At 44.4% G+C, this 25,624-nt stretch overlaps 1 protein-coding gene across 1 annotated transcript in view; it reads left to right on the forward strand.

Moving 5' to 3' along the window:
• Positions 1–924: 924 nt before the first annotated feature.
• LOC125117959 (Nance-Horan syndrome protein-like) overlaps positions 925–25,624 on the forward strand; it is a 28,671-nt gene continuing 3,971 nt past the window's right edge. Inside the window, exons 1-2 of the mRNA XM_047764151.1 lie at positions 925–943; positions 14,484–14,636. Coding sequence (XP_047620107.1) covers positions 925–943; positions 14,484–14,636 — 172 coding nt within the window. The remainder of the gene's footprint in view (positions 944–14,483; positions 14,637–25,624) is intronic.

Below are 25,624 nucleotides of genomic sequence, written 5' to 3' on the forward strand. Positions count from 1 at the left end.
AGGACACATCACAGTGTCTGTGACGATGCAGGTTCAATCCTTGGCCTCACTCGCTGGGTTAAGGATCCCACATGGCTGTGGCCGTGGTGTAGGCCGGCAGCTGCAGCGCCATTTCGACCCCTAGCCTGGGAACTTCCATATGCCGCAGGTGCAGCTGTAAAAAGAAAGAAAAAATGAGCTCCTGCTGAGTCTCTGAACTGCGGCCAAGCCCCTTGTCCGCTAATGCAACCCTCTAGAACCAGGTGCCTGCTGGAACCTTTTTTCTGTCTTTTCCTCTCACTCTGCCTGCCTCCTCAGCAAATCAACCTGAGGAGAGAAACAGGATAGATGCCTTTAAACCTGGGAGAGAGAAGTAGGGTGTCATTTATCTATTTTTGAGAGATTGTTGAGTTTTTGGATACTCACTTGCTTATTACAGCTGAGCCATAGGAAATCAACAGTATTTCTTTCTAACCCTTCTGGCCTACAGAAATATCAGTTTCATCTGGTCTCGCCTAGTGTCCTCGTATTTGGGCTCATTTACCGACATTCATAGGTGAGGCAGTCTGATCCCTGTGTGTGGTCCACACAGCCACTTCCTTAGAGAGATCCCTAGAGAGGCCACTCTGCTTCTGAGGGGCCCATGGCCTGTGGGAGGTTCTGCCACTGCTTGTGGAGTTTCTATCAGAGGCTCCGGATTCAAAAATGGCTAGTTCATTTCCCTTTTCCTTGCAGGTGCCAACATATGCGTTTGATCTCTGGGATAAATGCCAAGACCTCCAGGCTTGAGTTTTCAAGTCTTCTGGAGATGAAAGGCTGCCCTCATCACCACGTGGGCTTCTCTGTGCTGTTACTCAACAAAGCGAGGCCAGCTCCTCTGAGGCCCAGTGGCAGAAATCCCCAGAGACAAGGAGGGAAGGGAAGGGAACGCCTCGTGGCCCGAGTATGGCAACACATGGGATAGGTGAGCATGAAGGGCAAGAAGGCTTGTGTATTTTTCTCAATGAGCTGCAAATTTAAACTGCAGAAACTCTAGATGTATTGTAGTTATTTATGAACTAGATCCACCTGAATGGGGCTGTCGGGAGCCTCTCTTGATTGTCTCCTTTCATGCACCCAAAGGAATGTACAGCACCTTAGCAATCAACGTATCCCACACCTTCAGGCATTTCCTAGGACTTTGAAACAAAGTAATTCTTGATGTCCATTTCTAGTAGAAAAATATCCTAAGGACACAAGCAAAACAAAAAGAAATATAAAACTGAGTTCAGGTGTCTTACTGTAGTCAATTTGAGGCTACGCCAGTAAGAAATTATGCCACTGTCGTTAAGAATCAAGATTTTCAGCATAAGAGATGAATAAAATCAAGGAAGTTAAATTAAAACCTGTACTCTGGAGTTCCCGTCGTGGCGCAGTGGTTAACGAATCCGACTAGGAACCATGAGGTTGCGGGTTTGGTCCCTGCCCTTGCTCAGTGGGTTAACGATCCGGCGTTGCCGTGAGCTGTGGTGTGGGTTGCAGACGCGGCTCGGATCCCGTGTTGCTGTGACTCTGGTGTAGGCCGGTGGCCACAGCTGCGATTCGACCCCTAGCCTGATTCGACCCCTAGCCTGGGAACCTCCATATGCCGCAGGAAGCAGCCCTAGAAAAGGCAAAACGACAAAAAATAAATAAATAAATTAAAATAAAACCTGTACTCTTAGATCTGAATAGGAAATAGTGGTTTCAACTCACGATCTTCACCTTCTGAAACTTATTTTTCGAGTCCTGTCTGTGGAAGAAGCCTAGAGTCTATCACAGCCCAGCAGCAGTGAATACCACCCGCATTCAGAATGTGGTATCTAAAGCCTGTAGCCTCTGAGAAGAGCCAGGACTCCTCGGAGAAAGGGCTGATTCCAGGTCTGGGGTGACCAATGTGCAAGATGAATCCGGGACACCATATCATGTCTGAAACTCAAACAGAGAAGGAAAATGACCTTGAGAGGTCCAGTGACCTGCTCAGTGCCCCACAGGAGGCAGAGCCCTGGCAATAGCCAGGGAGCTTAGTCCCGTAACCCTGCCGAAGGCAGCCTCCCCCAGCCAGGCCCCCAGGCCATGGCCCACCCAGCTAATGTTCCAACTAGGATTCTGAGTTGTCTGACCAGGGTTTTTCGCTGCCACACTTGGGGGATTTGGACAACAAATCCATTTTAAGCTACTTTGGCATTGGAGAACTTTTTTTTTTTTTTTTTTAAATTGGAGTATAGTTGATTTACAAAGTTGTGTTAGTTTCAGGTGGAAATAGCAAAGGAACTCAGTAATACACATATCCATTCCTTTTCACAGTCTTTTCCCACATAGGTTATTACAGAGTATTGAGTAGATTTCCCTCTTCTTATTGTAGGTCCTTGTTACGTATCTATTTTACACATAGTAGAGTATATATGTTAATTCCAGCCTCCTAATTTATGCCCTCCCCCCATGTTTCCCCTTTGGTAACTATAAGTTTGGTTTCAAAATCTTTGAGTCTGTTTCTGTTTTGTAAGTTCTTTTGTATAATTTTTTTTTTTTTGTCTTTTTGCCATTTCTTGGGCCGCTCCCGCGGCACATGGAGGTTCCCAGGCCAGGGGTCGAATCGGAGCTACAGCAACGCGGGATCCGAGCCGCGTCTGCGACCTACGCCACAGCTCACGGCAACACCGGATCGTTAACCCACTGAGCAAGGCCAGGGATCGAACCTGCACCCTCATGGTTCCTAGTTGCATTCATTAACCACTGCGCCACGACGGGAACTCCTCTTTTGTATAATTTTTATTAGATTCCACATATTAGTGATCTCATATATTTGTCTTTGTCTGACTTAATTCACTTAGTTGATAGTTTCTAGGTCCATCCATGTTGCTACAATTGGCATTATTTCATCACTCTTTTTTATGGCTAAGTAATATTCTACTGTGTGTATGTACATCTTCTTTATCCACGCCTCTATCAGTGGACACATAGGCTACTTCCACATCTTGGCTATTGTAAATAGTGCTCCAATGAATAGTGGTGTGCGTTTGTCTTTTGAAATTATGGTTTTCTCCAGATGAGATGCATAGGAGTGGGACTGCTGGATCTTATGGTAGTTCTGTATGGACTACCATAAACGTCCATTGACGTTTATGGAACGTCCATACTGTGCTCCATAGTGGTGGCACCAGCTTACAGTCCCACTAACGGTATAGGAGGGTTTCCTTTTCTCCATGCCCTCTCTAGCATTTGTTATTCGTAGACCTTTTGATGATAGCCATTCTGACCAGTGTGAAATGGTACCTCATTACAGTTTTGATTTGCCTTTCTCTAATAATTAGTGATACTGAGCATCTATTCATGTGTGTTTTGGCCATCTATCTTTGGAGAAATGTCTATGTGGATCTTCTGCCCATTTTTTTGATCGGGTTTGTTTTTTTGACATACAGCTACATAAGATGTTTGTATATTTGGGAGATTAATCCCTTGTCGGTCACTTTATTTGCAAATATTTTCTCCCATTCTGTGGGTTGTCTTTTCTTTTCTTTTTTTTTTTTTACAGGTTTCCTTTGCTGTGCAAATGCTTTCAAGTTTAATTAGGTCTCATTTGTTTATTTTCGTTTTTATTTTTTATTATTCTAGGAGACAGATCCAAAAAACTATTGCTGAGATTTATATCAAAGAGTGTTCTGCCTCTGTTTTCCTCTAAGAATTTTATAGTATCTGGCCTTATGTTTAATCCATTGAGTTTATTTCTGTATATGGTGTTAGGGAGTGTTCTACTTTCATTCTTTTCCATGTGGCTGTCCAGTTTTCCCAGCACCACTTATTGACGGGACTGTATTTTCTCCATTGTATATTCTTGCCTCCTTTGTTGTAGATTAATTGACCATAGGTGTGTGGGTTTGTTTCTGGGCTTTCTATACTATTCCACTGATCTATATTTCTCCTTTTGTGCCACTCCCATACTGCTTTGATGACCGTAGTTTTTTTAGTATAGTCCCAAGTCAGGGAGCCTGAGTCCTCCAGCTCTGTTTTTCTTCCTCAGGATTGCTTTGGCTATTTGGGATCTTTTGTGTTTACATGCAAATTAAAAAAATTTTTGTTCTAGTTCTGTGGAAAAATGCCATTGGTAACTTAATAGTGATTGCACTGAATCTGTAGATTGCCTTGGGTGGTATAGCCATTTTGATGATACTGATTTTTCCAGTCCAAGAACATGATATATCTTTTCACTTGTGTCATCTTCAATTTCCTTCATCGGTGTGATCTTTTGTCTCATTAGGTAAGTTTATTCCTTGGGGGTTTATTGTCTTTGATGCAATGGTAAATGAGATTTTTTCCCTCAATTTCTTTTTCTGATCTTTCATTCTTCCTGTACAGGAATGCAAGAGATTTCTGTGTATGAATTTTGTATCTTACAACTTTACCAAATTCATTGATGAGCCCTAGTAGTTTTCTGGTAGTTTCTTTAGGGTTTTCTATGTATGGTATCATGTCATTTGCAAACAGTGACAGTTTTACAACTTCCTTTCCATTTTGGATTCCTTTAATTTCTTTTTTCTTCTCTGATTGCTGTACCTAGGACTTCCAAAACTGTATTGAATAGAAGCAGTGAGTGTGGACATTCTTGTCTTGTTCCTGATCTTAGTGGGAATTCTTTCAGCTTTTCACCATTGAGAATGGTGTTAGCTGAGGGTTTGTCATATATGGCCTTTATTACATTATGGTAGGTAACATACTCTATGCCCACTTCCTGGAGAGTTTTTTTTTTTTTTTAAATCATAAATGGATGTTGAATTTTGTCAGAAGCTTTTCCAGCATCTGTTGAGATGACCATATGGTTTTTATTCTTTAGTTTGTTGATGTGGTATATCACGTTGATTGATTTGTGGATACTGAAAAATCCTTGAATCCCTGGGATAGATCCCACTTGATCATGGTATATAATCCTTTTAATGGATTGTTGTATTTGGTTTGCTAATATTTTGTTGAGGATTTTTACATCTATGTTCATGAATGATATGGGCCTGTAATTTTCTTTTTTGTGGTATCTTTGTCTGGTTTTGGTACCAGAGTATGGTGGCCTCATAGATGAGCTGGGGGTGTTCTTTCCTCTGTAATTTTTTGCAAGAGTTTCAGAAGGATAGGTGTTAACTCTTCTCTAAATGTTTGATACAATTCACCTATGAAGCCATCTGGTCCTGGACTTTGGGGGTTTTTTTGGGAAGTTTTTAAGTCACGGTTTCAATCTCAGTATTGGTGATTGGTCTATTAATATTTTCTATTTCTTCCTGGTTGAGTCTTGGAAGGTTGAGCCTTTCTAAAAATCTGTCCATTTCTTCTAGGTTGTCCATTTCATGGGCATATATTTGCTTGTAGTAGTCTCTTAGGATCCTTTGAATTTTCATGGTGTCGGTTGTAATTTCTTTTTGTTTCTAATTTTATCAATTTGTACCCTATTGGCATTAGAGAACTTTTAAAATTAGCCATCTGCATAATTAAGACATCTCAAACTTGACATGCAAATGCTTGTGGACTCTAAGGGTCACATTCCTAAAAACCTTAAGACTATGAGTGCCCCGTCCATATTCCCACACCCTTATCAATTTAGTGCACAGCAGCCTGACTTACCACTCCCATGACTTGCATTCTTCCCTGGCCAAGGAGCCTGCTTTTCTAGAAGTACCAGGGAAATACTGCTCTGGCATCTCGCCTTCAACCAACGACTAACAGGAAGTGGTAAATAAATATCGCAACTCCCTTGCCTCTAAGGTATCTGTTTTGCAGTGGTACCCTTTAGTGGCGTCCTTCCCTTCCCTTTCTCACTCCCTCCTCCTGCTGCTGGTAGCTTCTTAGTGTTATCTCCTGAACCTTTTTCTCAATGCCTGTCCTGGGGAACCCCAAACACTCCATTTTCAGAGCCTGTTTTCCATGGGCAGACAGAAGGGGAAAGAGCCACTGCCCATGAAGAGTGGGCCTCTTACAGTATCGCTGCCGATCCAGCTAGACTCCGGTGAGTTGAGCCAAAAGATAGCACATTTTTTTTTTGACTCCCGATTTAATATATCATGTGTTAGGTATTCCCCACTTATACAGTTCATGTTGTGTCTTTTACAGAGAGCACAGAACTCGTTATAAATGTCTAGGCTTTGGGGGTGGAAAGGTCCTTGGAAAAGAATTCCTTTTGGCTTGTAGGCTCATGTATTTATAGCTTCTTTGTTGGCCCAGTAAAGGGCATCACTTCTCTACCTACGAAGATACTAATTAGCAAGTAAGTAATAATTCTAAGTGGAGAGGAGGTGTGGTATGTGGGGCCCTTTGTAAGTATTTTTAAATTTTCCATCGTTGCTGACAATCTCTGAGTAAATTTTAAGAGTAGCCTCTACTGGAGTTCCCGTCGTGGCGCAGTGGTTAATGAATCCGACTAAGAACCATGAGGTTGCAGGTTCGATCCCTGCCCTTGCTCAGTGGGTTAACAATCCGGCGTTGCCATGAGCTGTGGTGTAGGTCGAAGACACGGCTCGGATCCCGCGTTGCTGTGGCTCTGGTGTAGGCCGGTGGCTATGGCTCCGATTCGACCCCTGGCCTGGGAACCTCCATGTGCTGCGGGAGCGGCCCAAGAAATGGCAAAAAGACCAAAAAAAAAAAAAAAAAAGAGCAGCCTCTACTTAGAAAAATAGACTTATTGGCATATATATGTAGGTGTCATGTGCTAATTACCTTACTGCTTCATGATTTCACCAAGCCAAGGGCATCTGTCCAAGAGAGCCAGAGAGTCTCTGTGCACCATGTTGGAAACATCCAGTGGCTGTTAGCAGTGTCTGCTGAATAGAAAGGAGATTTTTCACATGATTTTCCTGATCTGCCTTTCCCACTCCAGCTCCACTTTGTTCCCTGGAATATCAAAGGTACGTGTGTTCCTAACATCACATCTATAGTTTGAGCCTGCGTGAGGGGACTTTAAAACATCATACTCATCTTTGTGTTGGAGAGCGCCTTCTTTCTTCTCCATCTTCCTACTTTCAGGGAACCAAAAACAACCAAAAGCTAATACTCAAGCCTTCCCTGTAATCAACCTCACCTGGTTCTTTGCAAATAATGCAGACAGCTTTGCGACAGTCACCCTTTTCTGAATCTTGGAAGTATTTCTCCACTGTCCATCTGGTTCTCCTGAGAGGTCAAGTTCCTTATTTCTGATCAGTATTATCTTTTCTATACTGTACTTGTCTGCAAACATGTAAAACTGCTGGTTGTCTCTTTAAGGAGCATGGGGCTCATGCGGCAAGGGTGGAGCCAGGCTCCCACTCTGATGTAAGCTCAGAAATGCAAGTCTTGAAAACTGGCACAAAGATGTGATGATGTGGTGATGGGCTGGTCACTTTCAGTCCGGGTTGCTGAAATGCAGGTGTTTTACCACTATCTATCTGAGAACATTATGGCCTGTCTAGTAAAGCTAACCTTGGAGCTGATCTAATTATTAGATTGAGCTCTTGAGATGGGTTTTGTAGAGGAAAAAAGCTGACTATTACTAATTTGACATTGTTCAGTCTAATCCCTACCTTGTTGCCTCAGTCTCGCATTCCGTAAAGTAGTGCTATTCAGTATGTGGTCTGCTGACTGCGAGCAGCTACATCCCTAGGACACTTGTTCTTTGCTTCCTGGGCTGAAGTGCTTCTGGCATCCTTAAATTAAGACGGCTGGTGTCTTAGACAACAGGTGAAAAATGCGTGTTGTATGTAGTGTGTTTTGGATTTTGTTTTTGGAAGGACAGCATGATAGATGTGATAGGTAGCAAACAGCCACCTGGAGAGAGAAAGGGTGCAGTGGCCACGCTAAACATGGGCATGGGAAGAAGAGGTTGCCAAGGGAAGTGCATGGACCTGCGGTCTGGAAACCTGAGCTTTGAACCTGGATTTCCTCATCAGTGCAGGAGGGGGGGGTGTCTTAAACAGTACCTTTCAGTGTGTTGATTGCTACTGAGAGCAAGCAATCCATTTTTACGTCACATCCTGGCACACACAAGTACATACACAGAAGCAAACATACGTGACAGAACCAATGGCTCCACGAAACAGTACTACATGCAGTGCATTTTGCTATTTTCCATTCTCAGCTCTTCTGTTTCATTGTTTTAGCAATGCTATTCTTGATCTGCTGAATGGATTTCACAATCCACTAAAGGGTCATGCCCTGCGGTTTGAAAAAACACAGAACCCCATAATTTCCGAGGTCTCTTCAGCAGTAAAATTCAATGACTCTGCTCGATGCCTACAGAAATTTTCTGAAAACAATAGCTGAGCTGTGACAGATGGCTCTGTGCTTACATTCTGGAGGAAGTGCATGGTGTAGAACATGGCAGCAGAATGACCCAAAGAGAAACAAGAAAATTATAAACCATTTCCAAGGAGAATGCATAGTGCTGCAGTTCTGACAGTGACTCAGAATTAGGATTGCCAAGTCACTACAATAAATGGTACCCAGGTCAACCAATATCAGAGACTGGGGACATCAAACCTGTCAGAGAGGTGACAGGTGCCCCGGTGGTGGGCACCTTTCTTTTTAGTTCCCAGATTCTAAGACCTCCAACCCCCTATCCCCCCACCAAGAGGGAGCTCTAGTAGCCTCATTTTTGTTTACACTTCACTTACCGTGAAGGCAGGAAAATAACGAAAAAAGGAAGTTGGAGAGCTCCAAACTTGCGTCTTTTGAACTTGGACCCCAATCCTGGCCTTTTCACCTTCTGCTGTCCCCACCACAGCAAAGGGAACTAATATTTAGAAAGCAGGGACATGGCAAGGACTTGATTCTTTCGTTGGATCCTCAGAACCATTCTATGAAGGCTCTAGAATCCCCACTTACAGAGCAGGGGGTACAGAGGCCCAAGGAGTCCAGTCACTTGTTCTGGATCCACTGCTGCTGTGCTGAATCCCCATCTTCCCATCCCAGAGCCCAGGGTCTTTCCCCCAGGATGCTTCCGGATGGAGGTTGCAACCTCACTTAATTGTGGTGACCGGTAGAAAGCAGAAGCATAAACGGAGCAGAGAGGACTCAGCAGAGAGTCCAAACTGGATTTGTAACGATGGGGAACTTGAGTCCTGGGACCATTCAGTGACTTGCCCAAGGGCGCAGAAGTCTGAGTAGAACCCAGGCTTCTGGGGGTCTTTCCACATGATGTCAGACATTAAAACAACAGTAGCAACAAGAATTAAACATTACTTCTAGGGTGAAGCATCCTTTTGTTTTAGAAGTCGGAGAAATTATTTATATGGGCAAATCAATCATTCTATGTCCTTTTAGTGTATCAACAAACACAGACGTGCTCTCCTAGTCTGTGAGCGCTAGAACTTGTCAGGAAGCCTAGATTTTGCTGATGCTGAGGAGGTCCGTGTTGGAGGCTTTGTCCACGGTGGGGAGCAGGTCTGAATGATTGTGCTCCTATGGAAAAGGGAGCCCAGCAGGGACAGGCTGTGGGAACCTGGCTCCGGCCCTGGGCTGCTCCACAGGTAGCAGAAGGCTTGGGGCTCCCTGCCCTGCTCCCTCCTCTTTGCTGCCACGCAGAGTGGGCAAGGCGCTGGTTGCCAAGGAAGGGCAGGCGAGAATGAATAGCTTCGCTTGGTGAAATCCCCTCCCTAGCTCCCTAGCAGATCTGAGAAGTCAGGCAGCAGGAACAGAGATCCTGAGTAGATTTCCATTTTTCTTACCAAGCTGGTGACTGCTGAGGACTGGCTTCAGCACAGCAGGGACCCAGAGCGCAAACCGCCGACATATATCTGTGACATGATTTCAGATGCTCATTAATATAGTAATGTGCTAACACACTGCTCGCTGGCTTTCTGTCAGAGGGCATCAGGATGGATGGTTTGTGTTCCTGGCCAAGCAAGCTGTGATGGGGGTGGGTGTGATGGGTGGAAGGCAGGCTAGCAAGGTACATGTGAGTAGCCAGTCCTCTAGGCACTGTAAGAACATTTTAAAACATCCCTTTCCTCCCCCGAAGGGTCTGAAATTCCATTTCGGAATCACTTTGCATATTTGGGGGGAAATTTTCACATGTAGCATTCAGACTTTGATTTCAGCTGTCACCTTCCCTTTTTTAAATCCTTTGAGAGCCTGGGAGATGGAAGAAGGAGTAGCTTGAGGACAGGGCCAGCGATAGGTGGGGAGACTTGAGGTAGAGAGGCTTTCTAGGAAGCGAGGGCAGGATGAGCATTATGCACTCCTTTTAAGGGCAATGAAGCCTTAAATGAGGCCAGGAAAGGCAGGGCTGAACGAGTACCAACCCCAGACTGGGGAGACTGGGGGCTGGAGGAGGCTGGGGGCAAGATTATATTTGCCCCTGATTTTTACCCCTTCCCAACAGTTCCTAAACCCGAGCCTCCACCTGGCCTTAGAAGTGAACCTGACCTTCCAAGAGAGAGGCGCACACCCGTTTTCCTTCGTTTCCAAGTCAGCTCATTTCCGATGAACCCAGTGACTATATCCATATTTTCACTGCATCCCTATGAATCAAGGTCTAGGCAGTCCCATTAGCCTCAGAATTCACCAGGGGGGATGGACTCAGTTCAGTCTAGAAGGACTTCTCACTGCCCTGTGGACATTTCGTACCGTGGCATCTTCATTCGGCAGTTTGGTCTGGTGCTGTCTGTGTAGTGCTCTTTGTGTTTCTGGAATATGACACATCTGCTGTGTGAAAGATTCATTCAGTTCTTGGTTACGCCTAATGCTGTGGAGGATACAGAGAGTAGCAGTTATGAATTCTTTATTTTGCTTTTTGAGAAGCACTAGATACTTTGTATGTGGCAGCCAGCCACTCCACACCACCACCCCCCGCCCCATCAGCTTTAGTTTAGGCAAACTCAGCTCAGCATTGCTTTGGGAAAGAATAGCAGCTTAGAAGCCAGAGATGGTTTCTAACCGCACATCTTCGACATGCCAGGTGTGTGACTTTGTAAATCTATGCACTTTCTCTGGGTTTCTACTTCCGTATTGATAAAATGGGAGCAATACTTTAACCTTTGGGTTGTGTGAAGATAGCAGGAATATAATGCACGTGGCTTTGTGCTTGGCATATGGCTGGAGCTCCCTTGCCAGAGCCTACAGTCTTGGATAGAAGGAATGATACATCATTTACGGGAGATAAAAACGAGAAACATATAGCCCTATTTCCCACTGTAACCTGTGCCATTACCTGCCCCTTCCTTGTGGAGGAATCACAAACGAAAGAGAGGACAAACACTAGGCAAGGCAAGCAGCCGGCTCCAGGGAAGCAGATAGAATAGTGGGAAGGTGTATGCGTTGTCTAGTATCATACAACATACTGCCACACACGTAGCAGCTTAAAATAGCACCCATTTATGATCTTGACATTTCTGTGGGTCTGGAGTCTGGACATAGGTTAACTGGGTCCTCCGTTCAGGGTCCCATTGGGCTGCAAGTTTTGGTTGACGCTGAGTTCTTATCTGACGTTCATTGTTTGTTGGTAGAATTCAGTTCCTTGTGGTTGTAGGACTGAGGCCCTCAGCTCTTAGAGGCCATTCCACACTGCTCGCCACAAGGCCTTTTCTACAATGTGGCAGTTTATGTTTTCAAGGCCAACAGAGTGTCTGCTGTGTCTCTGCTGCTGCTTGTCTTTCTTTTTTTTTAAGGGCTTACCTGATGAGGCCAGATACACCCAGGATAATTATCTCCCTTTTGACTAATTCAAAGTCACCTGTATGCGGATCTTAAAATTCCTCTTGCCATGTAATTCACAGGTTCCACCGATGTGCAAGGGGAGGGGACAATACAGGTTACACGCACAAGTAGGCAGGAATCTTGGGGGTTATCCTAGAATTCTGCCTACTAGAGGGGCCCTGGGATATACCCAAATAAGCAAAGGAGAAAGCTTCTTGCTTCTCTTTGTATTATTTTTATGAGAACAAACATTAAGGCTACTAAACCTGGTTATCTCGCATGGCTCAGCCATGGTAAAATGGTTAAATGGGGAAGAAAAGGGGGCAGGGTTAACCTGTAGATGTGGGACAACCTTGCAATGGCAGTGGCACAGCGAGCTTATGAATGAATGGATTCGACTGTTGTTGAACTGTTACTTGGGAAAAGGAATCGATTTTTTTAAGCAACGAAAATGGGATAGTTTTCCCTAGAAGAGCTCCATGAGGGCCTGTGTGCCTGCCTCTGGTGGACATATAGTACTAGCTACTGCTCTGAAACGAAAGGACAAAAGTGAAAGCACAAGCATTAAACGAGTTTTCTTTCCCTTCCCTGTCTATGAGATAAACAAACACTATTGGAGCAACTGATGAGTGAAATGTTTACCTGCTAATGCGTGGCAGAAATCCATTACAGTTTCTCAGCAGACAAAGGGAAAGACTTTGGACAAGGAGATGCGAGGGTTCCTAGCCATGAAGGCTGTCTTTGTGAGAGCTGGTTCTTCCCAGGACCCACTTGGCTGCCCGTGCTAGAACTCACGCGTTAGTCTTTGCATCTGTGAATCCACAGCCCTGAGCAGCAGGCAGAATTGAGCATCCTGGAAACTCAGTGCTGGCTTGCCCCATAGGCACAGTAGGAATGTGGTTAGGGCATCAGCAAAGCAGGAACACCACGATATATACTTTTTTTTTTTTCAAATAACCTGATATTTGCTCAACTTCTTTACATTTCATTTATGATAGGCTAATTTAATTTGGCATTACCTACTGCAGAGAGGGAGAGGTGGAGGAGTGGGAACTATAAGCTTTGACAGTGTTTAGGGCCTTTGAGGTCTAGAAGGCTTAGACCCTCCCAGATAATCAGATAATACTAAAACAGGAGGAATCTGCCAGAGGTCACCTCTCCCAACCTGTTTGCTTCCAGGCAGAATCACACCTAAACCATTTTTTTGCACAGAACCAGAGAACTTACACTCCACCAAGGCAGGGATTCTTGTCTGTTTTTCTGTGCTATATCCTAGCACCTGCCACTGTAACTGGGACATATTGGCTCTTTGGAAAATGTTCCATGGGTGGATGGGTGTTTGTTTCTGTTTTCAGCAGTTCTCATCCTTTCCCCTTCAGCCATTTTGCCCATCTCCCTTCACTCCCATGAGAGTCCAAGGCATCATCAGGTAACACCTTGTGTTTCTCATCCTGCCTTATGATAAAAAATAATCTGGGGGCATTTTTCAAATAAACATAGAGATTATGAAGCCTCTCTGTTAGAAATTCTGGTTCAGGAAGTCTAGGTTGGAGCCTTGGAAGCTGTGTTTTTGTTAAGCACTTCTGATGAGTCTTCAGATAGGCAAGGAGGTGAACAGCAGAAACTCAGCCGTTCCCCACACAAAGATGGAAGGGCAGTGGCCACTTGACCTGGTTTCGGAAGGGCTATCAAGATAGAGCACCCCGACTGAGCTTCTGGTCATTGGCGCTGAGGGAATGAAGGGCTTTGAGAGTCTTCTGGTCTAGCCCCAAGACTTCAAAAAGAAAAGGATCAGAGAGGAAGCAAAAGTCTCTTTGGGCACAGGAATGAACACTTGGGCAGAATGCCCCCAAATCACACGCCGAGAAAAAGAGGAAAAGCATCAGAAGGTGATGAGACTGGGAAAAGCAGAGTGGATCTGGTCTGCATGGGTCGTGGGGCTGGTGGGTAAAGCAAACTGGGCCAGGGCTCCCCATTCCTGAGGCTGGCAGGCTGCCCAGGTGCTCAGGAGTTCCTCCATGCAGCAACTGTGGAATCAGACTCCTCCTGCTTAGGACCAGCGCCTTCCGTAAGGATTGTCTTAGACTCACAGGTCATCTCCATCCTAGGCTCAGTGTGCACATGAAGACCACATAACGGGTTGGACCCTGTGTTAGGCAGAAGGAGGCCTTCTTCCTTGATCTCTTGGATGAGTTTCAAGGACAAAGCTAGTTTGTCCCTGGACCAAACTAGGGAAGCCGAGTGATGCTTTGAAAGATGGCAGACAATGGATAGGGCAAGTAGAGGGGCAGGATAAGGTGGAAGGGTGAGGTCAGAGGCCAGGGGTCACAGGAGACAGACAGCATGGCAAGAGAGGGGCAAAGCTCAGGTGGGCCTCGGGGGCGCGTGGCAGAACTACAGTTCCGAGGCCCTGAGGCCAGAAGACTGGGGCGGGGGCAAGCTTTTCCCGCTCACTCCTGAGGTGCTCCTCTGCCTTCCTGGAAGGCAGGACCCCACTCCACCCCAAAGCACGGCCAGCTAGGGGCTTGTCCGGGTTGGTGAGCAGCTGTGTCAGTGTGAGAAGTGAAGCTATGGAGAGGAAGCTGGCCAGGGCCGGGCAGATGGTTGGGGTCCTGGGGTCGCCCCGCCCTTGGCTTCGGGGCAAAGGCTGTCCCTGTCTATATTGCAAAGGTCAGGCCTGTCACCAGCCCGAAGCGAGTTTCTCAGGGGAAGCAGCAGTTTGGACTCCCCCCCCCCCCCACCCAGACGCCACCCCTGGCCCCCTGCCCACCGCCAGGCTCTGCCACAGGCACTTTACAGCTTCCGCCACATAATGCTCGGCTTCCCTCTTGGTCCCACAGCCGTCTCCAACCTGGACGTCGAGAGCAAGCTGAGCGTGTACTACCGCGCACCGTGGCACCCGCAGAGAAACATCTTCCTTCCAGCCACCAGGCCGCCCTGCGTGGAGGAACTACACCGCCACGCCCGGCAGAGCCTGCAAGCCCTGCGCAGAGGTAACTGGCCCCGGGCTTGGGGGCCTTTGGGTTGGGGGGGGGGGGACTTGGAGTCTGTCCCATCCAGGGGGTGTTCTCTGTCCCATGGTTACAGCAAGTGCTTTGAAATGCAACCTTTTCTACCCTGCAAGGAAATTCACAGGTAATGATTATAACTTGCATATTGCTAAAATTGAAAAGAGCATTAGGGCCTGTCTATGATCATAATGAGAATTTAAAAGGAAAACTAGGATTTCCCGTTGTGGCTCAGTGGTTAACGAATCCGACTAAGAACCGTGAGGTTGTGGGTTTGATCCCTGGCCTTGCTCAGTGGGTTATGGATCTGGCATTCCCGTGAGCTATGGTGTGGGTCACAGATGCAGCTCAGATCTAGCGTTGCTGTGGCTGTGGCGTAGGCCAGCAGCAACAGCTCTGATTCAACCGCTAGCCTGGGAACCTCCAGATGCCACGGGAGCGGCCTAGAAAAGGCAAAAAGACAAAAAATAATAATAATAATAAAATAAAAGGAAAACTATTTATAATAATAGTATCTGTAACGTGCCAATGCCTGGGCACGGCTGCACGGGACGACGCAATGAGGCGGGCAGATGTCTGCCTGTGCCTTCCAGAAGGAGGTTTGCCTCAGGTAAAGACGGGAGGCATTCTGAACCAAACGTACGTAGCGGTGAAGGAGTCGGGGGCAGGAGGACACAGCCCCAGAAACTGGAGCCTTCAGCACATAGTAACATGAGCCAGAACCAAAACCCTCTGCATTAGAATTAAAAGACCATTAGGTTTGACTTCGAAGTCGATTCAGAAATTCTGGGGGGACATTTGTGGGACCTGGGGCACCGGTTCACTGCTCAGGACTGTCCTATGCATTACAGGTCGGCTGCCATCCTTGGCTCCAGCCCAGTCATAGAACCACCAAATCTTCCCTGGGGGTGGGTGTGGGGGGCTCTTGTGCTCCTGATGAGAACCAGGGATCTGGTCCCTTCTGTAGCAGAGCACACGGGGCCTAGAGAGGTCAGGAGGCGTGCTGAGGGTCACACACAGCAGGTCAGGTACAGCGCCAGGACCCAGACCCAGGCCTCTGGCCCCCCAGCCAAAGCTCTTTTCGTCTGCACCAGACACTGTGTCTTAGGGACATCAACAAATATTTCTAGTTCTCACACAGCCCTGAGAAAGCCAGCGACAGGCACAGAGCGGTCAAGGGAGAAGATACAGCCGTTTCTTCCACTGGTTACTTTTTGATGCCTCAAAGCCATTCTTATTAGGACAAGGAGGTGAAAACCTGGCATCTTCCTTTGATTGCTCCCTGCATTGGTATCAGAAGTAGGCAGGCCAGCTTCTTTGGCCTTGAGATTTTTGCTGGGGAGACGTATGAAGTCTGTACATTCAGTATCTTTGTTCCAAATTCCCAATGCTCCTTTAAAGAATGGTACTTTGCAAGGGTACTGAAATTCAAATCATATATTTTAATGTCACTATCAAGATGGAGAAACAAAATGACAAGTGTCCTTTGCAGCTTTTTTTCCCCACATGTGCTGCCCATCCCTTGTCTTTTTCCCTTTTAATGAAAGAGATAACTTAAAATATCCCTAAACGCAACTGTTTCTAAAAATTCCCCTTGGTTATTACGAGCAGAAACTGTGACCCTTATGATGAAGAGTAACAGTCAGTATCCTCTTGAGCTGCCTCTGGCATTCTTATTAATTATTCACTTCAATTCTATGGTTGGCTGAAACGTTCCTTCCCAAATTTTAGTGCCAGCCACCTTCCAGAAAGCGTCACACTCTTGCAATTCGTTCGCAGCCTGGATCAGCGGCCCTTCCCTTCATGGCCTGTGCATCCTCCCAGAGGGCCACTTAGAAGCTTCTGTCATAACTAACCACTCACCGGCCTGTCTTCTACCACTGATCCATGAGCAACTCAAGGGCAAGGATGATAGCTTATCATTTTTTTTTATTCAAAGCATTTTTGCCATGAACCTGACATACAGTAAGTCCTCAATGAACGTTTGTGCAACTGAATCAGATTCTCGAGAAAACTTGTTGGGGGCCGAGGGCAGACAGTGAGGACAGAGGAATCTGATCATTCGCACTAAACACCTTCTCTGATCCCATCATTAGAGAGCTTGAGTAACGTTAGCCCTTTAGACATAATTATTTTTATCCCTTTATTATTATTCATAAGTCATCTCTGATTAGAGTTTTCCAGATTCAACCAGATAACATTAAGCTGCTTGTAAGCTATCACATTTCACTGCGTTGTCAGATTTGGACTTAATGGCAGAACTGAGGAACAGCAAGTGCCAATATCAATTTGCTCAGAACTCCCTCCTGGGGGCTAAGACAGGGATACGGGGCCTCCCGGGGTTTGGAAGGAAGACGGGGGAGCTGCATCTTGCCCTCCACAGACTGGCTTGCTTTGTGGTTGTCTCAATAGCAAATCTTGGGTGTAGTAGTTTTAATAGCACTGCAGAGAGCCATAAACAGGAATTATAGGCATCATAGAATTAAAAACATGCAGTGCAGAATTAAAATTAGAAAGTGACTTTTTTTTTTTAACCTTGTCCAAGAAACAGTAGCTTAGTAGTACAAGCATCAGAATGCCACTTCTGCCATCTGGTGGCCATGACTCATACGGACCTATCAGACAGAGCCTTGCTCACAAACGAGCTTCCCTGTAGGTTCTCTATTTGGACAGCTGGAATACCCTGGCGTCCACCAGGAGGGAGTGGCTAATGAAGCGCAGACAAGTGAGCCTGTGGCGGCAGCAGCACTGTACCTCTTTTGGAGGTGAGGCTATAAGGAGAAAGCTGGGGGATTGAGATCAGAACCTAGAAGGTGGCTGCCTTCAAGATCTGCTCAATAGTGAAGCCCTCAACCAAGTCTGCTGAGGGCCAGGCGCTGTATGAAACCTGGGATTCAGAGAGCACTGGTATGTGGTCCTTGCCCACAAGGACTTCCTAGTCTAATAAGGGAAACAGATGAGGGAGCAGGTAATGTCAACACAATGCCATGGGAGCTCTGAAGAAAGGCGCTCATCATGCCAGGGAGCTTCAGGGAAGGCTCTTCAGAGGAAACAGCACCTGAACGGACCTCAAGTTATTTAGAATCTGATTGATTCTTTGTTTCCCTTTTTTTTCTTGGCAGTTCTTTATGCTCAGTGCCGATAATGGCTTAAAGTGATGCCAATACTTACATTTGTAAGACAGGGAGAGAGAGGTTACTACGATGCTATAAAGCGAGATTTCCATTTTATATTTCCTTTCCTTTCAAGTTTCAGGCTGGGGTCTACGTTTCATTTGTTTAAGGGAATAAGAACCAAGAGAGCTACTGCAGTTTCAGGCTCTAGTAGACAAATGTTCTCCCCATCCCACCACCAGAAAGAAGTATTAAGAAGCCATTAATCTACTTGCCTACCCCTAGCCTAGGGCAAGTGAAAGCACTATACTTGAGAAAGTACAGGAGGGGAGCAGTTGAATGGGAAATTGAGTCCATGTCTCCCGTCTTCCTTGCACATTTTCATAACCAGTGACACCTATATTTTACTCTTCATTGTGAATTTAAGAATGTAAAAACTTTTCCTTGCATGCTCATTTAGAAAAGCCCACTGTTAGCTTCCAGAGAAAAACGAGGGTAGAACTGGAGGTGGACAGCTTAACACGGAAGACATCTATCTCGCAAGCCTTCCTGGGAGGAATACCAAGATGGGCGAGGAGAAGGATGTGGAGCGCACCTCACCTCACAAGTACATCACAGACACAGCTACATCTGGAGTAATTCTCACAGAGATTCACCTGGAAGCTGGCAGAAGATCTACAACCAGAGCTGCAAGAAAGAGCCCCACATAACTGGGTAGGATTACAGGGGGGGAAAAGGAATCGAGATGGGACCTGTGCCCCTGGGAGGGAGCTCTGATGGGGACCTCCTTTGCTGGCTGGGCCGTCTTCCAGGACAGGGGAGCTGCAGGGGCCTACAATCTGCCTGACAAGAGTGTGCCCAGGCTGGCTTGCTGCCAAGCAAGATAGGGACCTGCACCAGGGGCTGCCACATCACTGCATTTCTCAGCCCAAGATGCACACCTGCTGGTGTGTGCCGCAGCCGGGTGCTGAAACCCGGACTTCAGCTGACAGGGAAAGAACTTGGCTTGGTTGCATGGAGACACCGCGAAGGGCCTGGAGTGGAGTGTGGTCCAGGCTGTGACTGAGGGTGTGCACAGGACGGAGCACTAGTCTGACAGAGGAGCTCCATTATCAACACACGAAGGGCCAGGCATGGGTCTACCGTAGAAGCCTCATCATCAGCATGCTCACAGTGGGGCACGGCTCCAGCGATGCCAGACCAAGGGAGCGCACATGCACCAGGGCTGACATCTGAGCCAATTGCCAGCACTCCCACCATGGGGCATGGCTTTGGCAGGCCTTGAGAACTCAGGCTGTGTGAGCGTACACATGCCACAAGGCAAGGGTGATGCCCAAGCCAATCACTGGCACTCCTGCACCCAAGATGGGTCTTGGGAGCGCCACCAGCAGCAGCAGATTTTGTGGGCATGCACGCTGGGTGACAGATGGCATCACAGAGTCACATGTCCTGGCAGACAGACAGCTCCTGAGGAGGAACATGCAGTGTCTCCTTTCCCAGGAGGAGTGCTCCAGTCCCAACTACCTCACATTGCAGCTTAGAACTGGATCCAGGGCTTCTGCTTCAACAACTGGGAGTAGATACTGCCCTCAACAGGGCTGTGACAACCACAGAGCGAAGAGGGGACCCTGCTCAACATCCAGCGCTGGCTCTGGTCACCACAACACTGATCACAACCCCTATCAACGGGATAACGGCCAACACACACTGAGGAAAGACACAGCAGTCATCCATACCAAATACAGCCCTCAGACCAAAGACAGTGGACTCACACAGGCTACAGAAGGATGCTCCCACATAAAAACAGCCCTTCAAGACCATATTAGATAATGGTTTCTCCTAAATTCATGGAGTCAGAGACATAGAAGTAAAATGAAAAAGCAGAGAAACTACTCTCAATTAAAAAGAACAAGAGAAATCCTTTGAAAGAAGAAACAATGAAACAGACTTTGCCAGTCTGCCAGACCCCAAGATCAGAAAGGAGGTAATGAAAATGCTAAAGAATCTATTGAGAGAAATGCAACTCATTCTAACAGGGAACTAGAAACCATAAAGAGGAGCCAATCAATATTAGACAACTCAATTGCTACGAATAAAACTGAGCTAAAGGCAATAAATAGCAAACTAAATAATGCAGGAGAATAAAAAAGTCATCTGGAAGATAAAATAACAAACCACCCAATCAAAACAGCAGATAGAAAGACAGACAAATGAAAAAAAGAAGGAAAGCAAGCAACATATGAGACCTATGGGATAATATAAAGCATGCCAATCATAATAGAGATTCCAGAAAGAGAAAAGGGGATCAAAACTGTACTTGAAGAAATTATGGCTGAAAAATTCCCAAACTTAAAGAAGGAAACAAATATCCAGGCACTATAAGCACAGAGGGTCCCAAACAAGATAAATCCAAACAGACCTACATTAAGACATATCACAATTAAAATGGCAAAAGTGAAAAATAAAGAGAGGACTCTAAAGGCAACAAAAGAGAAACAAAGAGATACAAGGAACTCCCCAAAAGACTATCAGATGATTTTTCTACAGAAATTCTGCAGGCCAAATGGGAGTGGCAAGATATGTTCCAAGTCCTGAAAGGGAAAAACCTGCAATGTAGGATACTCTACCCAGCAATATCATCATTTAGAATAGAAGGAAAGAGAAAGAATTTCTCAGACAAGTAAAAACTGAAGGAATACAGCAATACTAAACCTGTCCTAAAAGAAATATTGAAGGGTTTTCTATAAATAGAAGATAAGCAAGAATCTATAGGAAAGGGGAAATCACAATAGAAAATGCAGATTTATGAGAGAAATGAAAATCATTTAAACAAGCCAGTATATAGATTTAAAAACAATCAAAATTTTTTGTGAAAATTATTATGAGTAATAGCAAGATATATAAACATGAACATGTAAAATAGGACATCAAAAATCACAAAATGTGGTGGAAGGGAGTAAGAAAATGTAGATCTTTGAGAATATCTTTGAGCTTATGTGACTGTCAGTCTAGAAGCAAGTTGATAAAGTTAACATACGTGAAAACCAAGTGAACCACAAATCAAAAACATACAATGGAATCACTAAAAAACAAAATGAAAGGCACTCAAGCAAAGTACAAAGAACACCGCCACCACACAAAGTGAAAAGAAGAAGAAAGGAACAAAGGAGAAATATAAAAGCAACTGGAAAACAAGATTTGAAATGGCAATAAATACATACTTATGAATAATTACTGGAAATGTCAATGGGCTATATGCTCTAATCAAGAGAGAGAGTGGTACATTGGATAATAAAACAAGAGCCTACAATATGCTGCCTACAGGAGACCGACGTTAGGGTGAAGGACATGCATAGCTTTAAAGTGAGGGGATGTAAAAAAATACTTCATGCATATGGAAACAAGAAAGCAGGGATAGCAATACTCATATCAGACAAAATAGACATTAAAACAAAAGCCAGAAAGAAAAATTAGGGAAGCAATCCCGTTTACCATCACATCCAAAAGAATAAAATACCTAGGAGTAAACCTACCTAAAGAGATAAAAGACCTGTACTCTGAAAACTGTAAGACACTGATGAAAGAAATCAAAGATGACACAAATAGATGGAAAGATATACCACGCTTGTGGATTGGAAGAGTTAATATTATCAAAATGACTGTACTACCGAAGGCAATATACAGATGCAATGCAATCCCTATCAAATTACCAAGGACATTCATCACAGAACTTGAACAAAATACTTGTTTGTTTGGAAGCACAAAAGACCCAGAATAGCCAAAGACATCCTGAAAAGGAAAAATGGAGCTGGAGGAATCAGGCTCCCGGACTTCAGACTATACTAAAAAGCAACAGTCATCCCCGTATGGTACTGGCACAAAGACAGAAATATAGATCAGTGGAACAGGAGAGAAAGCCCAGAATTAAACCCACGTACCTACAGCCAACTAATCTATGACAAAGGAGGCAAGGATATACAATGGAGAAAGGATAACTTGTTCAATAAGTGGTGCTGGGAAAACTGGACAGCCACATGGAAAAGAATGAAATTAGAACACTTCCTAACACCATACACAAAAATAAACTCAAAATGGATCAAAGACCTTGGAGTTCCCTTCGTGGCTTAGTGGTTAACAAATCCGACTAGAAACCATGAGGTTGCAGGTTCAATCCCTGGCCTTGCTCAGTGGGTTAAGGATCCAGCATTGCCATGAGCTGTGGTGTAGGTTGCAGACACGGCTCGGATCCCGCATTGCTTTGGCCCTGGTGAAGGCCAGCAGCTACAGCTCCAATTAGACCCCTAAACTGGGAACCTCCAAATGCCACAGGTGTGGCCCTAAAAAGAGAAAGAAAAAAAAAACCTACATATAAGACCAGACACTATAAAAACTCTTAGAGGAAGACATAGGCCAAACACTCTCTGACATAAATGACAGCAACATCTTCTCAGATCCACCTCTTAGAGTAATGACAGTAAAAACAAAAACGAATGGGACCTAATCAAACTTAGAAGTTTCTGCACAGCAAAGGAAACCCTAAACAAAACAAAAAGACAACCCACAGAATGGGAGAAAATCTTTGCAAGTGAATCAACTGACAAGGGAATAATCTCCAAAATTTATAAAGACCTTCTGCAGCTCCACACCAAAAAAACCCAAACAACCCCATCAAGAAATAGCCAGAAGATCTAAACAGAGAGTTCTCCAAAGAAGACATATGGATGGCCAAAAAACACATGAAAAGATGTTCAATGTCACTCATTATTAGAGAAATGCAAATCAAAATCACACTGAGGTACCACCTTACACCAGCCAGAATGGCCATCATCCAAAAGTCTACTAACAATAAGTGCTGGAGAGGGTGCAGAGAAAAAGGAACCCTATGACACTGTTGGTGGGATTGTAAATTGGTGCAACCACTGTGGAAAACAGTATGGAGATTCCTCAGAAAACTAAACATTGAGCTACCATTTGATCCAGCAATCCCACTCCTGGGCATCTATCCAGAGAAGACCACAACTCACAAAGACACATGTACTCTGATGTTCACTGCAGCACTATTTTCAATAGCTAAGACATGGAAACAACCTAAATGTCCATCGACAGAGGAGTGGATCAAGAAGATGTGGTCCATATACACAATGGAATATTACTCGGCCATTAAAAGGAACAAAATACCAGCATTTTTAGCAACATGGATGGACCTAGAAATGATCATGCTAAGTGAAGTCAGCCATACAATGAGACACGCACATCAAATGCTTTCACTGACATGTGGAATCTGAAAAAAGGACAGACTGAACTTCTTTGCAGAACAGATACTGAGTCACAGACATTGAAAAACTTATGGTCTCCGGAGGAGACAGTTTGGGGGGTGGGGGGGGATGTGCTTGGGTTGTGGGATGGAAATCCTGTGAAAGTGGATCGTGATGATCATTATACAACTATAGATGTGATAAATTCATTTGAGTAATAAAAAATTTTTTTTAATTAAAAAATAAAACAGAAGTTCCCGTCGTGGTGCAGTGGTTGATGAATCTGACTAGGAACCATGAGGTTGCAGGTTCAGTCTCTTGGCCTTGCTCAGTGGATTGAGGATCTGGCATTGCCGTGAGCTGTGGTGTGGGTCGCAGACGCGGCTTGGATCCCGCGTTGCTGTGGTTCTGGCGTAGGCCGGCGGTTACAGCTCCAATTAGACCACTAGCCTGGGAACCTCCATATGCCGCGGGAGCAGCCCTAGAAAAGGCAAAAAGACAATAAATAAATAAATAAATAGCCATAATAAAGACAAGGAAAGACACTATATAAAAGGATAACTACAAGAAGAGGTTATTACATTCATTAACATATATGAACACAATAGAAGAGCACCTAAGTACAAAAAGCAAATACTAACAGACATAAAGGGAGAAATTTATGGGAATTCAGTAATAGTAGGAGATTTTCAACACCCCACTAACATCAATGGACATATCTTCCACACAAAAAGATACTATGGCAAAAGAGACTCTGACACAAAAAAACAGACTTCATTGATATCTGCAGGACACTACATCCAGCCCTCCCTCCCAGAATATACATTCTCTTCAGGCACACATGGAACATTCTCTAGGATAGACCATGTACTAGGACACAAAACAAGCTTCAACAAATTTAAGAGGTTAGAAAGTATCTCAAGCATCTTCTCTGACCACAATAGTATGAAACTAGAAATCAACCATGGAAAGAAAAATGAGAAAAAAAATGATTACTTGGAGACTAAACAACATGCTACTAAAAAAAAACCCAATGGATCAACAATGAAATCAAAGAGGAAATTAAAAAATACTGTGGTACAAGTGACAATGAAAACACAACCATACAAAATCTATGGCATGCAGAAAAAACAGTCCTAAGAGGGAAGTTCACAGCAATACAAGCCTTCAAAAAAAAAGAAGAAGAAGAAAAAGAAAACTTTCAAATGAACAACCTAATCTTCCACCTAAAAAAGTTAGAAAAATAAGAATAAACAAAACCTGAAATTAGCAGAAGGAAGGTAATAGTAAATATCAGAGAGGAAATAAAATAACGGTAGAAAAAAGTCAATAAAACCAAGAGCTGATGTTTTGATAGGATAAACAAAATTGATGAAGCTCTAGCCAGGCTGATCAAGAAGAAAAGAGAAGCCCCAAATAAGCAAAATAAGAAATGTAAGAAAATTAAAGAGGAAAAATAACAACTGATACTGCAGAAATGTCATAAGAAAATACTACAAACAGTTATATGCCAACGAAATGGACAACCAAGAAGAAACCGACAAGTTTCTAGAAACATACAGCCTGCCAAAACAGAATCAAGAAGAAGCAGACCATTTGTACAGACTGATCACTAGAAGTGAAATAGAATCTGTAATTAGAAAATAAAACTCCCTGTAAACAAAAGTCTAGGACCAGATTGCTTCACTGGGGAATTGTACCAAACATGCAAAGAACTCATACCTATCCTTCTCAAATTGTTTCCAAAGACTGAAGAGGAGGTAACACTCTCAAAGTCATTTTAGGAAGCCAGCATGACTTGATACCAAAACCAGACAAGGACACTACAGAAAAAGAAAATTACAGGGCAATGTAATTTAGATGCAGAAATCCTCAACAATATATTAGCAAACCAAATCCAGCAACATATAAAAAGGATCATACACCACAATCAAGTTGGATTCATTCCAAGGTCACAATGATGGTTCAACATATGAAAATGACATCAACAAATGGAGAGGCAAAAACCACATGATCATCTCAATAGATGCAGAAAAAGCATTTGATAAAATTCAACATCCATTCATGATAAAAACAAAAACAAAAACCTCTCACCAAAGGGGTTACAGAGGGAACATATCTCAACATAATAAAATCCATTTATGACAAACCCACAGCCAATACAATACTTGATGGTGAAAAGCTGAAAGCCTTCCTGCTGAATTCTGGAACAAGATAAGGGTGCCCATTCTCACCACTTCTGTTCAACATAGTATTTGAATCCTAGCCACAGTAATCACACAGAAAAATAAAAGGTAACCAAACTGGATGGAAAGAGGTAAAACTGTCATTGTATGCAGATGACATGATACTCTATACAGAAAACCCTAAAGACTCCACACGAAAAAAACTATTAGAACAAATAAATTAATTCAGCAGGATATAAGATCAATATACAGAAATCTGTTGCATTCCCTTACACAAACAATGAAATATTAGGAAGATAAAGTAAAAAAAAAAATCCCATTTAAAATTGTGTCAAACAACAACAACTAGGGGAATTCCCACTGTGGTGAGGTGGGTTAAGGATCAGATGTTGCCGAAGCTGTGGCTTAAGTCACAGCTA

Source organism: Phacochoerus africanus, chromosome X, assembly GCF_016906955.1.
Source record: "Phacochoerus africanus isolate WHEZ1 chromosome X, ROS_Pafr_v1, whole genome shotgun sequence".
In the NCBI taxonomy this organism is placed as follows: domain Eukaryota; kingdom Metazoa; phylum Chordata; class Mammalia; order Artiodactyla; family Suidae; genus Phacochoerus; species Phacochoerus africanus.